The following is a 14,589-nucleotide window of genomic DNA, read 5'->3' as shown; positions in this document are numbered from 1 at the left end:
ACAAAATTGGAATAAAATAAATAAATAAATAAACCAGCAATCTTTGGGTGATTAAAGCTGTGTTAATGAGTATTTACCACTTTTGATTTAGGGTATTGGAGTAGCCTACAAAGTGCTCTCTTTTTATATATTATCTCGGATAAAAGTTTAGTTACTGTGTTATTTTCTCAAGGAAGAACAAGGAAGGTGGTAATCTGAGGATTTTGCTGAAGATGAGATGGTGACATGAGGCTAGGAGGTTGCTTTAGATTGTAGAATTCTCATAAGAATGTTATGCTTTGATCAGCATCTTTTGTATGCTTTATAAATTCTTTAAGAAAGCTATTATTCTTATAAGTTGAAATTGGCCACCCATGATAACTGATTTGATGATGATAGATTTGGAATTTGAATTTACTTTCTAGATGATGATTTTGTAAGTGGAGACGAAAATGAAAACGGTAAAAATACATCTTTAACTCATCTTTCATTAAATAAAGAGGATATTTCTTAATAAGAACAATGATGATTAAAACACTCGTAATCAAAGATAAAACAAAGAAAGAAAGAAATATATCTTTGACATATCTTTTTTTTTTAATATATTTTTTAAATTCTTATATATTAAATTTTTTTAAAAAAATTTAAATTATATATACACACACATACACGTGATACCTAATAAATATTCTATATTTTTTTAAAAAGAAAAGTCTAATAAATTTTCTTCACAGAGATGAAGAGGGAAAAGAGAGAAATTTTCTCCACAAGACGAGGACAAGAATTCTCCACCATCCTTGTATTGACTACAAGGCAAAGGTAGGGACACAGAAATATTTACTCTATGGGAATAAGAATCAAGGTATCAGACTCTACATGACCTGATACCATCTCTATTTGTAAGTGGATCCAAAGTTACCATCCCATGCATTAAACCATCTCATTCAAGCCAACTCAAACCTTCTGGCATCTGTATAAGGGATTAATTAGCAGTGATTCATTCACATTCCTTGTTTCATCAATGTTCTTTGATAGGAAGAAAAGAAACACAGCTCTGTTACTCACTCAAAAACTCAAGCTCTTACTGTCCAACAGATTTAACAGAAAAAAAAAAACCTGAAAGTCTGAAAGCCAGATTACAAGCCGCATCCTTCCACTTTCTGTATTGTGGATGATGGAAGCCTCAAATCCTTTCGTAAATCAGAGAATTTTACTTACTACTTGTCTTAGGCAAGATATGCACCGCTTGCCGGTTTTGATAACTCAAAATTGTAAATAAAAAACCTAGCTTTTCCACTGTACCTAAAGTAATCCAAACTAATCAAACAATCTAGTCAGTCAGAATTATGTGCACTGCTATCCCTCTGCAGGGTATTACGCTTGCACCAGCATAAATACTCAGGGATTGGCCCTTCTTCTCCAATAATCCAAGTGTGCTCAGCTACATCCTTTAGAGTCATCCTCTGAGTTGGATCTGCAAACCTCAATTGTTACCTTTTTTCAGCAAAATTGGATAGCATAAAAATTGAGACAGGTAAAATAAGTGGACGGTAAGGAGCAGCCTATGTAATAATTAAGAATGGACTTTACTAGCCTTTGCAGAGAAGTCCTTCTAGTAAGTTTCTCAGCTGTGGGTTCATATCAGCCGGGAGTTCCAATGAGTTATTAACAATCTGTAAAAGAGGAGAAAGAAGGTAGTAACAAAGAACACTGTCACAACACAAAATATAAATGAAAATGCAAAATGCACACCTTGTCATATGTATCCTGCAGTGTTTCACCAAGAAATGGATATTGTCCCAGTACCACATAGTATAAAGTAACTCCTACGGCCCATGTGTCAGCAGCTTTCCCATGGTAGGTTAGACCTATTATAATAAAAGAAATTCACATACACTGTTATACATCCAATGACCTCTTATTAATACACAAATTTAAATCTCTGAAAGAACAATTCTAACCTAGACAGCACTCAGGGGCAGTAAAAACAGGAGTCCCAGGAGAACGGCGAAGCTCATCATTATCATCCTGCAAAACCAAAATTTCTTGATTCAACAAGAAAAGAAATTATGTGGACCGTTACTTAATCCTAGGGCAATAATTTCAATAATAAAAATCCACAATCAGAAAGATATACACACAACTCTATATCTAGGAAAAGTAAAAAAATTTCTGAGATGCCTGCCTTGCCTATATATGAAGTCTTAAATCAACCCATGAAAGGAACAATTATATATATAACATAGATTGCCTCTTCATATTTAAGTAATCACTCCATATAATATGCAACAAAACCAGAATCAATATAAAAACTCATATAAGACACAGCTGAAACTGAATTGGAAAATTCGAAACTTTAGACTGTAACAGTTGTCAAAACCTAATAACATATCATTAAAACTACAATCATAAGAAGTATATCCTATTATTTAAAACAACTATCGACAACTATAATTGAATAATAAGTTTTTCTTTCAATAACTTTTAGCACAAACTGAATATTACACAATCTCCTTGTAAACAAGTATCATACAGCATAAACCAACACATCATAAACTGTTTCTTCCATGTCATATTATTGCCATTAGAATAGACAAGGAGACATACAATAGATGCTACACAAAAATGATAATTAATATGTTCTACACCATTCTAGTTCAGGGGAAATAATATTTGAAAAGTATATATATCAATCAATTTTATTTTTTTTTTGAACCAATTATTCATAAATGTAGAAAATCAAGAGAAAAGATAATTCATACCTCAAAAACCTGGCTGACACTAAAATCACCAATCTTCACTGTACCAGCATGTGTAACTAACAGATTATCAGGTTTAATATCCCCATGCACAACATTCTGGTTTTACAACCAAAAAGAGAATGATAGAATAAGCACAAAAGATATTCTACTCAATATCAATAACAATAGAGGAAATCTTTATATAAAAGAAAATGCTTATCAATATTAGCCAAGTTTGCACTTATTTCAGCAGTTGACTACAAGGAAAGACCCAACCAAGAGAACTAAAGAAAAAAATCAACAATAAAGACACAGTACACTTTCTACGTCAATATGTCACGAAGGAAATCAACTTGGACATAAATAAACTCGTGCATACATGAATGAGATACCATACATTAAACAACCATCTGTACCTACAAAAATTGATAGTGGACACTGACAGTAAACAAGCTTCACAAGAATCATCATCTTGCTAGGGTCAGATGATAACAAGTTGTTAAGAAGCTAACGTGATTGGAAACAGGGGAAACTTGCTCCATCCATTCTCAGAGAAGATACATTCCTTCAATAATAGTAGGCATTACAACTTGAATAAAACATCTCAAGTGATATATGGGAATCCCACAACATATAAGCTTATAAAAGTTTGTAAGTCATTAATGGACTTTTCTCATCTCCTTAAACCTCTAAAAATGCGTGGCTTCATTCCATTATGGTAAGAAAAGATATACAGTTACAAATGACGTAAAAAGCAGACCAAACCAAGCACCAGTGAGGTCAGGTTTAGTATCACTGGCACCACACATGGTAGACTAATCAACTAATCTGCTCTGCAAAATCATAGATGAAAATTGGAAGATAAGGAAAGAAATTTATGCAAGCAATTTTCCAATTTTCAGAATAAATCTCAAAAGAGAAAAATACATCTATGGCGCACATAAGCACAATCTAATACCAATGAATCTTACAAGACCACTCTGAAACCAGAGCAAAATAATTAAGATTGTGAACATATACTATTTTCACCCAATTCGCCTTCAATCTCTCTTTTTAGAGAAAAAGAGACAACTTTTCAAATCTTCTAAGTTGAAGTGAATGCATAATAAAATGTAAACAAACGGTGCATATGTATATATTTGTGGGCATACATGAAACATCAAGGTACTAGATAGCTAGCAAACCTTCTATATAATGGTCTACCATATATACCTCTGCCTAAGAAATGGCAACCATTGATGTAATAGCCAACACTGCTACATACATATGCATATCCAGACTTCAGGCACACAGAATCCAAGCATTAATGATGTAAAAATAGGGCTTTTGAAACCTTACATGAGCATGAAGGTACATCAGCCCAGAGACTACATCCCGCAAGTACTTTCTGGCAGTATCTTCTTCAAGGGCCCCAAGTGGAGCAGAACCTTTATAATCCCATTTGCCTTCCACATATTCAAGAACTGGAGGAAAGAAGTTTAAGAAAAGTTTCCAGTCAAGCATAAGGCTAACGGGACAATTAAGCAAATTGAATATTTTCATACTAAGACTTCAATGCAATAATCAAGTATTAAAAGTTGGACATGAAATTGTCAATCAAAGGAATAAAATAGATGAGAGAAGCAATAGGATATAACTACCCATGTAGAAGTGATCTGAGTTTGGATCATCAATCACCTCAATGAGATTGACTATATTTGGATGGTCCAACATTTTCATTATTAGAACCTGAAAGGACATAAATTAAATAGTATAAACATTTCACCTAGATAGAAACAAAGATACAGAGCCAAAGCATCACAGAGAGACACTATAAAGATGTGCATAAGCACTTGTAGTATAATAAGCCTAATCTTAGCCTGACTACAAGCACTTGTTGACCAAGAAGAAGCATCAAGAACCTCAAAAAGATTCTATATCAAAAACTTATACAACATAAACTTTCAGTATAAGCATATGAAAAATTAGTAACACCATGAACCCTCAAAAATACACATAAAGACCTATATTTTCAATGAAAAACACAGTATATACATGTGATGAAAATAAAAACTATAGCACTTACTCAAGCTATGAAATATAAATACACTAATTGCAACAATGCAACATCTTTCAATATGCTCTAGACTGTAAAATCTCAAAAGAGAAGACAGCGAGCAGATACCTCACGAAGAACATCAGTCATAGCAGTCTCTGATGGGGCAACTCGCATCTTTAACAAATGAGATTTATGGAAGGCCTATAGTTAAAATAAAAATTTTGCATGATAAGAAAAACAACCTTGTTTAGGTATAAGCCTCTAAGTAGTCAAGGAAAACATTAAAAACTATTTAATTTTGAGATCCTTATAACTAAATGGACATCACAGGAATAAGAAAAGGCTATATTCAACCATATTATTCAGATAAATCCTGAACATTTTCACTCTACTACTGCTCTGACCCAAAATATGATTGCCTTTGCATATAAGACAAAAAAGTGGTACCTTAATAGCATAATGCTTCCCATCTATAGAGCTCTGGTATAAAACCTGTTGCAAAACAAGGCTACAAGAATTAAGTAAAGAAAATCCTTGAAGCAAAAAATACAGTTTAACGTCTGTCAAATCAATGCTTACCACTTTACCATAGCTACCTGCACCAATCTTGCGCTCATGAACATACTCATTGATCATCTTAGTCCCGTTTTCATCCTTAAAAAAATGCACCACATATATGAAAATTTACTAACATATTATGGAAGAAAATATAAAATTTTAGAACTCCGACATTTAAGAGAAAATAAAGCTTATACAAGCACCTAGCCATGGACGTCGATCTGTAAGACAATTAATGTGGGACATATGACCTTCAGTAAATTCACCCTTACACTTCAGTTTGACAGAATTAATTCAAGGGAAAAAAAAAAAGGGCAGAACCTCAAAATAATCCCAAACTTAAAGTACAAAAAAGAATTATAATCCAGGGAACAACATAATATGATAACAGACAGGAAAATCTGCTTCAATGTTGCATTAGCAACCAAGCATTAATTTCAAAACAAATAAAGAATGAACTAGCATGTAACTAACAAGCTAACAAAAGCAACAACCAACAGGGATTTATTATAACTGCACATGAGAATGGTCTAGAACAAAATAACTAAAATCTATGAAATCGTCATTTCTTGACAAAAAACCAAGATAATAAAAGGACTGATTTCATAGCCAGTGTTGAACCATATGGTCGATAAGGAATCACCAAACTCAACCTTAAATGGTTTATAGTCATTAATGAGGTGACAAAAAGGCACATTTTAATCTTTATTATAAACTCACCTCTGATCGAATAAGTTTGTTGGTTTCTTTGACAGGATATTGCCTGCATACTAGTCCATTCTGTTCTCTTAACCTCAAAATCTCTTCAGAGTGTTTGGCATGGTTCTGCAAATCGCCATCATCTCCATGTGCCATATTTGTATCATCACCATTAAAGAAACTATCAGTCTCATCATCTATTTCATCATCTAACAAATACTCCTGGGAAATTCGATAATTAAACCTAGAAATGGGCCTCAGTGATGTTTTAGGCCTTCTTTTGGAAAACCCGAAACAGCCACAACAACCCATAGATCTCACCCAAGAGTAGAGGCTCTTATTAAACATGAAAAACCTCAACAACCTTAGAGCAACTATTACAACTCCCAGCCACCAAAAAGAATAAAAAACATCCCAAAGCTGCAATACACAAACCCTTATGTCAATAAACAAACAATATCGCCTTACAAAAAATAGCCACCTAAGTTAAATTAGCATCTCATAGCACAAAATCAAAATTATTGAAGGATAGAATACACATCAAAAGGGGTTTCCACATTCTTTTCATCCAGAACATGAAAGAGCTAAAAAAAAATTTGAACGCAGAAGACCACTGCTCCAATGGGTATTCCGGGCTTTATGTTCATCAGATAAACAAATAGAAAAAAGATTATCACTTACAAGTAATATCAAACCACATAATTAGAAGAGATAAAATTCAAACCTGATCTAAGAAGAAGACAAAGCAAGAGGGCTTTTAAGCCCAAATCAACTCTGCTATTCTAGTGGATGCCACTCGGCCAAATGAAAGAACCAACTAATTATTTTGAAGCCAATTCGATTGAGACCCAACATCGCTATTACAACTCCAGTTTATAGTACCCAATGCAGCCTCAACATTCAGCGACAATACGTTGACCTTTTCAAATAATACAAAAAAGAAATGCCACGCATCGACTTTAGATTAAAGATACAAAAAAATTGAAAAATAATGAAAATTACACCTTCGCTTAATTCTTCCAAAATCAAGACGAAACTTGTTCGGTCCCTTCAGATGCCATCGACCACGAACAATAATTATATTACAAATAATCAAATTATATTATAAGTAATTATTAAAAAAAAAACCTTTGAAGATGTACCTATTAATTAATGACAAAGGCAATTCCAAAGCCCTAGATTTGAATTCGATTCCGACGGTGAAAGAAGCGAGCAAAAAAGTAATTGAGAACCCTAAATTTCATCCGGATAGTAGAAATGAAATTTAGGGTGAAATTTGGGGGCGAACCCTATATTGGGTGATTGAAGAGTTGAAGATTGTGATTGTGATCTGAGATTGAGATTGAGATTTCTTTAAAAAGTGAAAGAAATTATTAAAAAATCTCGAGCGACAAAAATTAGGGAAAAAAATAGATGTTCCGAAAATCGTTTGAGCGAAGAAGTAGTGAAGTAAAGCAGAATAAAGCTGGGCCGGCGTTGCCACGTGGCGTGGGGCAGGGAGACGGGTGCTTTGCCATTTTTCAAAGGCCAAAAGACTTATTCCACCTAAAGTATTGTCTAATCATGATTTTTATCTATTAACTATAAAAATTTTAAACACACCTATAGAGAGGTAAGTTTGTTAGTTTTAAGAAAAAAATTATTGTTTTATCTGTAATATTAAAAATAAATTAAAATTTAATCTCATTTCTTCCCTCAAAACCTTAAAAACTAAACATTTCTGTTTAGATAAAGTTTTAAAAAATGATATTTTTATCTCAGAGTTTAGTTTTCAAACTCCGATATCATCTCTAGTATCATTGCCTACGACCTCTTTCTCTCGAAGCTTTTTCTCCCTCTAACAATCTCTCTCCTCCAAACTAAATGTCTGATTGATATCAAATCAAATCGGAAAGACGAAGATGAAAATCTCGTCTTCGTTTGAGAATAGCTTAGTTTATTTTTTTTCAAGTTACTTATCTATTATCTTTAAAAAACTTAGATACCTATCAATGAATTGTTAAAATTAATTAAATTTGTTAATTTTAGAGGTAAAATTATCATTTAACTAATTATATTAAAAAATATATATTTTATTTCCCTCTTAAACTTTAAAAACTAACATTTTTTTTAGATTTAAGTTTTAAAAAGTTATATTTTCCCTTCTTAGGGTTTCAAAATTTCAATGTTTTTTCTAGTGAACAACTGCTTTCTTCAACATCTCTCGACAAAGTCTCTCCTTATCTAGGAACTGTTTTTTTTTTCGACTATCTTTTAGTTCACAGCTCACATTGTGTAAATAATTCGTCATTATTCAAATGAAGATGAAGTTGATTATAACTTCTTCTTCGTCTAGATGACAACAATGGACTATGTGTCAAGAGATAGCTAAAAAGAAAGATGACATTAGAGAGAGAGAGACTTTGTTAGGAGAGTACTGAAAAAAGGTGGCTATTCACTGAAAAATTGAAATCCTATGTGGGAAAAATGTAACTTTTCAAAACTCAAGTTTGTGTGTAAATTGTTAATTTTTAGGGAGGAAAATGGATAAAATTTTAAAACTAATAAATTTGATTAACTGTAATAGTTCACAAGTAAATATTTGAGTTTTTAAAAGATAATAAATAAAAACTTGGAAAAAGAGTAAACTATAGGTGGGAATAAGTCCTTTGGGCTAAATGCTTGAGTATATAGCCGAAGTGTTAAAACATAATTGTGTGTCACTCTCAATCCCCTTGGTGATAAAACTATATATACACATGATAATTAAAAATAATACAAGTATGTGCACATATAATGTTTACAAATTTATGCATAAATAATAATATGTTATAATATGATTGAGTGATTTTGAATCAAAGATAAATCAAAATCGTTTGTAAATAAGTTTATGTTCATTATTTGTATATATAAAACTACTCAATTAAGAAAATCAGAATCATTCATTAATAACACACCAATTGATATTGGTGGACAAAATACTATGGGAAATGTCTAAAGACCAAAAATTTGAAGGAGAGTTTGTTGGAATGTAAAAAATCGGTAATTCATCCACCAAACAAAGAGAATTTTAGTATTTATTCTTTACTTAAATTCTTAACTTATCTGATATAGTAGTTATAGATTTGGTTACTATATTTTGGGTTTATCGTCCAATAAATACTGACGGGGTCTCCAGTTACTCAAAAAAAAAAAAAATCCACCAATTAAATCAATTTGAAAAGTGCATTCTAAATTAACTACACCATGTATTCTTCTTTAATGCACTTGTCAAACGTTAAAGGTGGGATATGTAATTCATCAAAATTCAGGCGGGACATTGTGATTCTGCCTAATTAAAATAATATTACTTTGTTAATACCATGTAACTAACGTCACAGGCCGTGAGAAACGTAAGGCTCCAGTGTCTCACTGCCTCACGGCTCTTCTTTTTCTACTTTATTATTCATACAATTTGATTGGTGCGCATATTTACTCTCACAAAATGTACACCAACACAGGCCGCCAATATCCGCTTGGCACGCCAGCAATGGTAGTCGGCGTTCTCGCTTTACAGGGTTCTTTTAACGAACACATTGCAGGCACTCTCTCATTCTTTATATCTCCCATGTGTTATATATTTCATGTGCTTTTTTTTGAACGTCTTTGCGTGGATATAATCTTTTTTGATTGATTATGTACGCAGCTCTTAGAAAGCTAGGAGCGAAGGGGGTGGAAATTAGGAAGCCAGAGCAGCTTCAGAATGTGAGCTCTCTTATCATTCCCGGTGGTGAAAGTACCACCATGGCCAAACTCGCCGAGTACCACAACCTGGTTATTCACACTTTCTTTTTTCTGTTTTACTTTTTTTTTTTTTTTTGGTTATAGAGTATCTTTTGTGTGTATTGCTGATAGATTATGTAACTTGATTAAAGTGGGTTCTTTTGTTCTAAATTAGGTTCAGGAAAACTGCTGTAATTAGATAATTAATCCTTGTGTCTTGTTTCTGAATATTATAGAATTAGTACAAATGGATTTTTACTGAAGTAATACTCTCGAATTGCATGTCAGAGAAATTATAGTGATTTATGACCTTTTTTTATTAATATGTGATTATCTGAGTTTTTTTTTTTTAATTGGATGCTAAGGTTCATATATTCGCCGCCAACTGTAACTAATTTAATGTCACTGCACAAACATATATTTTAATTTGGCTTTGAAATGATGAATAGCTTATACTCGAGAGACGTTTTACTGACACACTTATCTTTTGACATCTATTTTTTAACTCTTTAATTTGTAGTTTCCTGCCTTGCACGAGTTTGTTAAAATGGGAAAACCTGTTTGGGGAACCTGCGCAGGTCTTATCTTCTTGGCAAATAAAGCTGTTGGTGGGTTTTTCTTTTGTTGATTCCATCTTTCTTCTTAACCTTTGAATGTGGATTGTGTTAAGTCTGTGGCTGCTTGACATGACTTTTTAATTATCAGTTTGAATTAATAATAGATCCTGTCACAGTCTTGAATTGAAATGTCTGGCCTTATTCTTCCAGGACAGAAGATAGGAGGACAAGGTCTAATTGGGGGGCTTGATTGCACTGTTCATAGAAATTTCTTTGGCAGTCAGGTAAATTTTTTTCATTTCTTCCCTCCTTTGATAATACTTTTTTTCTGGCGGGAAGTATATTCTGCACTCTTTATTAAAATGTTTAATGATGCACCTAAACCTTGGAAACAATTATAAAAATTGTAGTTTGCAATTTTCCAGTACATGTATTATTTTCAAAATGGGTGAAAAAAGTTTTGTATAGTGAAAATAGAAATTTGGGTGTTCAAGAGGATATGCAGTCATAGATGCAAATTTCAATAAAGACAAGCTCTTGTGTTCCTTTTAGCATTTCAAGCAACAAATCTATCTATTTTGGAGCATTTAGTATAATGGGAATGCAAATGATAGTAAATGATGAAATTAGAGTTGGATTTGAGGTGAGCCGATTCGGAATCGGCTTGAACAAGCTCAAAACCCTAAATTGAGTTTGAATCAAGCCAACTCAATTTCTTCGAGTTGCTAGAAAGTCCATCTTCACCAATGATCTTTAATTGACAATTACAACTGATTCATCTTCACTGGTAATTCTTGTTCTTCTTCATATTACACTTATTCTTCCTCTTTGGCAACTCATTGCTAGCTTAAGTGGGACTTTTTGAATTTAAGTCAAGCTCAAGATGACTCTTGTTTGGGCTCAACTCTACTCGAATTCACCTTTAAATGGAATGTTGTGTTTTAAGTTTACACGTGCGTCCTTGCACACACACAAACATTCCACCAATAATACAGTGCAAACCTCTAAAATCTATTAGAACTTGTTAGAATCAAAATTTGAATTTCATCAATTGCTTATGCTGCATTCTGCATGTGGTAGCATGGAGTTAGAGTGTTTCAGAATTGAATGTGCCAATTCCTTGATTTTCTAGTAGAATATTACCCTTATGTTTTCTTTCAATCTTTTTCTTCAGTTTGTCTTTATAGCCAAAAGCACACAGTTTTGCTTGTCAATACCACTGGATAATTACTCATTGCACTGAAATGGGTTCTAATAAAATGTTTGTTCAGATTCAGAGCTTTGAGGCTGAGCTGTTAGTGCCAGAGCTTTCTTCTAAGGAAGGTGGTCCTGAGACATTTCGTGGAGTTTTCATTCGTGCTCCTGCAATCCTTGAAGTGGGACCAGAGGTTGAAGTGCTGGTTGATTATCCTGTACCATCTAACAAGGTGTTATATTCAAGTTCTACCGTTGAAATTCAAGAGGTTTGCTATGTGCTCTTTATTGTCATGGTTTGTAGTCTAGCAGTAATTAGAGTGACTTACAGTGCTTTTGAATATGCAAATATAATTGAATGTAGCCTTCTCATTGGATTGTAACTCTTTAATGAAGTTGTTTTTGATGATTCTGCTTGCATGTATGTCTCTGAGATTACTGGTCTCAACATTAATTTAAAAAAAGAAGAAGATAAATTAAGTATATTGTGTAATATGAAAGTGTTTTATGTTTAAAGTGACATTTACGTTAGTTGATACAATTATAATAGAGCAGGTCATCCACTTGTCTCTTATTGAGCTTCTTCTATGCCACTTTTTATTAATATTCTCATCCCTTAAAAGGAACTGATCCTAGATTTACCATTATTGCTTGGAAAATCATGCAATCTGTTATGTGCATCATGCTATTAGGAAAAAAAAAAAATTATTGCTGTTGTTTGATCTCTTTTTGCTGCCATTTTTTATTTCTGATTGAAATATTGGATAATTCAGGAGAATGCTATGGCTGAAATGAAAGTGATTGTTGCTGTAAAACAAGGGAATCTACTAGCAACTGCTTTCCATCCTGAATTGACAGCTGATACTCGATGGTATAAATCATTTCCAGTGTCTTATTACACTCATTATATTATTTGAGTTCTTAAGAAATTGCTTGTGCAGGCATAGTTACTTCTTGAAGATGGGGAGTGAGCATGGAGAAGTGTCCTCTAGTAGCATTGTTGCAGTTGGAGGAGAGTGCCTGAGTTCCAACCTTCAATCAAAAACTGATCTTCCTATATTTCTATAGTGGCAGTGAGATAACTATGAAGTTTCTATGTTACATGTTTTAAAATCCTTTCCATTTATAGTTAGCTTTTATATTTACGATCTCAAAATCTTATAAAATAGTAGTCCCCATGTAGCAAACATTCTTCTTATGCTGTTTTTAAAGATGGATATTTGGTTCTGCATCTTGTATGACTTATACATTGTTCTATAATTGTATTCTAAAAAGATAAGGCAGTTAGTTTGTCAACTTTTAGGTTCTGTTGAATGGCTATATCTTTTATATATTTCAAATGTGCTGAACCAGTTTTAGAGAATCCTGTTATGGATATTGGGATTCTAAACTGTACTTGGTGAGTAGAACCATCTGCATGAAGTGTTAATGTTCATATATTTGAATGCTATCTTTGATCAAGTGTGTTTAGCAGCCCCAATTCTTTTTGTTTCTAATGTATTTTGCTGTATAAAAAAAAAAAAAAACGAAATCAAGTAAGGTTTCTTATGCAGTATTTAGGAGTGATCTTGCCGCTAAATACAAATGGTGTCATCAGTCATGGTTATTGTACTATGATCTTTACAATGGACAGGATTTTACAACTGGACATGTCAACGTGTTGCGTCATGCCACTGGGTCGCACCGTGTCAAGGCCTGTTATAGTACTAGTTGTGTAGGCCAAGTCTATTTACTAGTAAATCAAGGCTTACGACATAATTTGCGCTATAACAGGCCGTGCCATGATGCCATCCCAAGTTGTGGCCTGCTTTCTAGGTTTGGGTATGGTCTGAACAGTCTAAAAATCTGACATAATCTGTTGAAGAAGCGGGTTATGCCTTTCCTAAGCTGTGCTAAAATTAGGGGCCTTGGACCCCTTGACAGGACCCCTGAAACTACAGGGGTATTTGAAGAATTCAAATAATAGGAAAGGGAGAAGGACTATTTCCCACCCAATTTTTGGTGCGTTTTCAAAATGTCACCCACGCCAGATGAAAATCCAGTTTTCCCATCCATGACCAAACTGCCGTCCATTTTTTCAGTTAGGAACAGGGGCAAAATCGTCATTTACTATTTAAAACATTAAAACTTTAAAATTTAACTGTTTCCCCCTTCAGGTTTTAAAAAGTAATAACTAACCCATCCTCAAAGTTTGAAAAGTTTAATTTCACTCCCTAGGGTTTGCTTCCTTCTCCGACCAGCACCGACGACCGCTGCAATCGATCGATGGGAGATCTTCTACTAAAAAGGACGATGAAGGACGCCCAGATCTGGACGACCCTTCGTCGCCTAGATCTGGACGACGAAGCGTCGTCCAGATCTGAAAGAACAGACGAAGGATGTTCGTCGTAGCGTCTGGACGACGCGACGAGCGACGAAGGACGACGAAGAGTCGTCCTTCGTCGTCTGGGTGGAGTGACGAAGAGAGACCTCTTCGTCGCACGGTGGTGCGACAAAGAGATCTCTGTCTCTTCGTCGCATTGTGCGACGAAGAGATCTCCGTCTCTTCGTCGCACCGTGCACCAGGAGAAGGAGATCTCCGTCTCTTGCTTCTTCGACCACCACCGCCGTCGCACCAGGAGGAGGAGGCAGGTGACTACGTCGAAGATGACGTCGGGAGATGAAGTTGAAGAATAGGGGTGAAACTGCTAGTTTTGAAAGTTATGGGGGGTGGCTGTTTTTTTGAAAAATTTGGAAACCCTAGGTTTGGGGGTGAAAATGTTAGTTTTCAAAGTTTAAAAACTTTAGGTAAGGTAAAATGTTAGTTTCTAAAACCTAAGGGGGGTGAAGGAAAACCCTTACATCAATTTTGGGATGAATTTTGCAGAAGGGTATTTTTGTCATTTCATCTAAAAAGGGTAAAATGGATATTTTATCTTTATGCAAACAGAAACCATCCACATTAACGACTCATGGGTGGGAAATTAGATTTTCATCTGGCGTGTGTGATATTTTAAGAACGCATCAAAAGTTGGGTGGGAAATAGTCCTTCTCCCAATAGGAAACAATGCGGTCGTGGAAGACTTGAGAGTAATTGTGTTAA

The 14,589-nt window shown here is 34.1% G+C and overlaps 2 protein-coding genes across 8 annotated transcripts; one reads left to right on the top strand and one right to left on the bottom strand.

The window, feature by feature from the left end:
- Positions 1-954: 954 nt before the first annotated feature.
- On the bottom strand, positions 955-7,448 carry LOC123208815 (serine/threonine-protein kinase GRIK1). 7 transcript variants are annotated; one of them, XM_044626382.1, is made up of 14 exons: positions 7,158-7,447; positions 7,020-7,063; positions 6,740-6,934; positions 6,037-6,435; positions 5,338-5,412; positions 5,206-5,250; positions 4,885-4,959; positions 4,361-4,448; positions 4,059-4,183; positions 2,742-2,837; positions 1,941-2,007; positions 1,732-1,847; positions 1,574-1,652; positions 955-1,453 (listed from the first exon to the last, which is right to left on the bottom strand). In XM_044626382.1, the coding sequence occupies exons 4-14, from the start codon at positions 6,361-6,363 to the stop codon at positions 1,314-1,316; spliced, it is 1,233 nt and encodes a 410-aa protein (XP_044482317.1). In that variant the 5' UTR covers positions 6,364-6,435; positions 6,740-6,934; positions 7,020-7,063; positions 7,158-7,447; the 3' UTR covers positions 955-1,313. The 7 variants fall into 7 exon arrangements, 5 of the variants coding, with proteins under 5 accessions (XP_044482317.1, XP_044482315.1, XP_044482316.1 ...); XR_006500827.1 differs by lacking the exon at positions 7,020-7,063 and having other exon boundaries at positions 955-1,041; positions 1,100-1,453; positions 1,570-1,652; positions 7,158-7,448; XR_006500826.1 differs by lacking the exon at positions 7,020-7,063 and having other exon boundaries at positions 955-1,041; positions 1,100-1,453.
- Positions 7,449-9,412: 1,964 nt separating this feature from the next.
- On the top strand, positions 9,413-12,803 carry LOC123201592 (probable pyridoxal 5'-phosphate synthase subunit PDX2). The gene is made up of 7 exons (XM_044617170.1): positions 9,413-9,575; positions 9,680-9,807; positions 10,277-10,364; positions 10,524-10,597; positions 11,585-11,776; positions 12,281-12,378; positions 12,449-12,803. The coding sequence occupies exons 1-7, from the start codon at positions 9,479-9,481 to the stop codon at positions 12,573-12,575; spliced, it is 804 nt and encodes a 267-aa protein (XP_044473105.1). The 5' UTR covers positions 9,413-9,478; the 3' UTR covers positions 12,576-12,803.
- Positions 12,804-14,589: the final 1,786 nt, after the last annotated feature.

The sequence above is a fragment of the Mangifera indica genome, chromosome 2 (genome assembly GCF_011075055.1).
Source record: "Mangifera indica cultivar Alphonso chromosome 2, CATAS_Mindica_2.1, whole genome shotgun sequence".
In the NCBI taxonomy this organism is placed as follows: Eukaryota; Viridiplantae; Streptophyta; class Magnoliopsida; order Sapindales; family Anacardiaceae; genus Mangifera; species Mangifera indica.
Note: the sequence above shows the minus strand (reverse complement) of the source record. Positions and strands in the feature narration are given on the sequence as shown.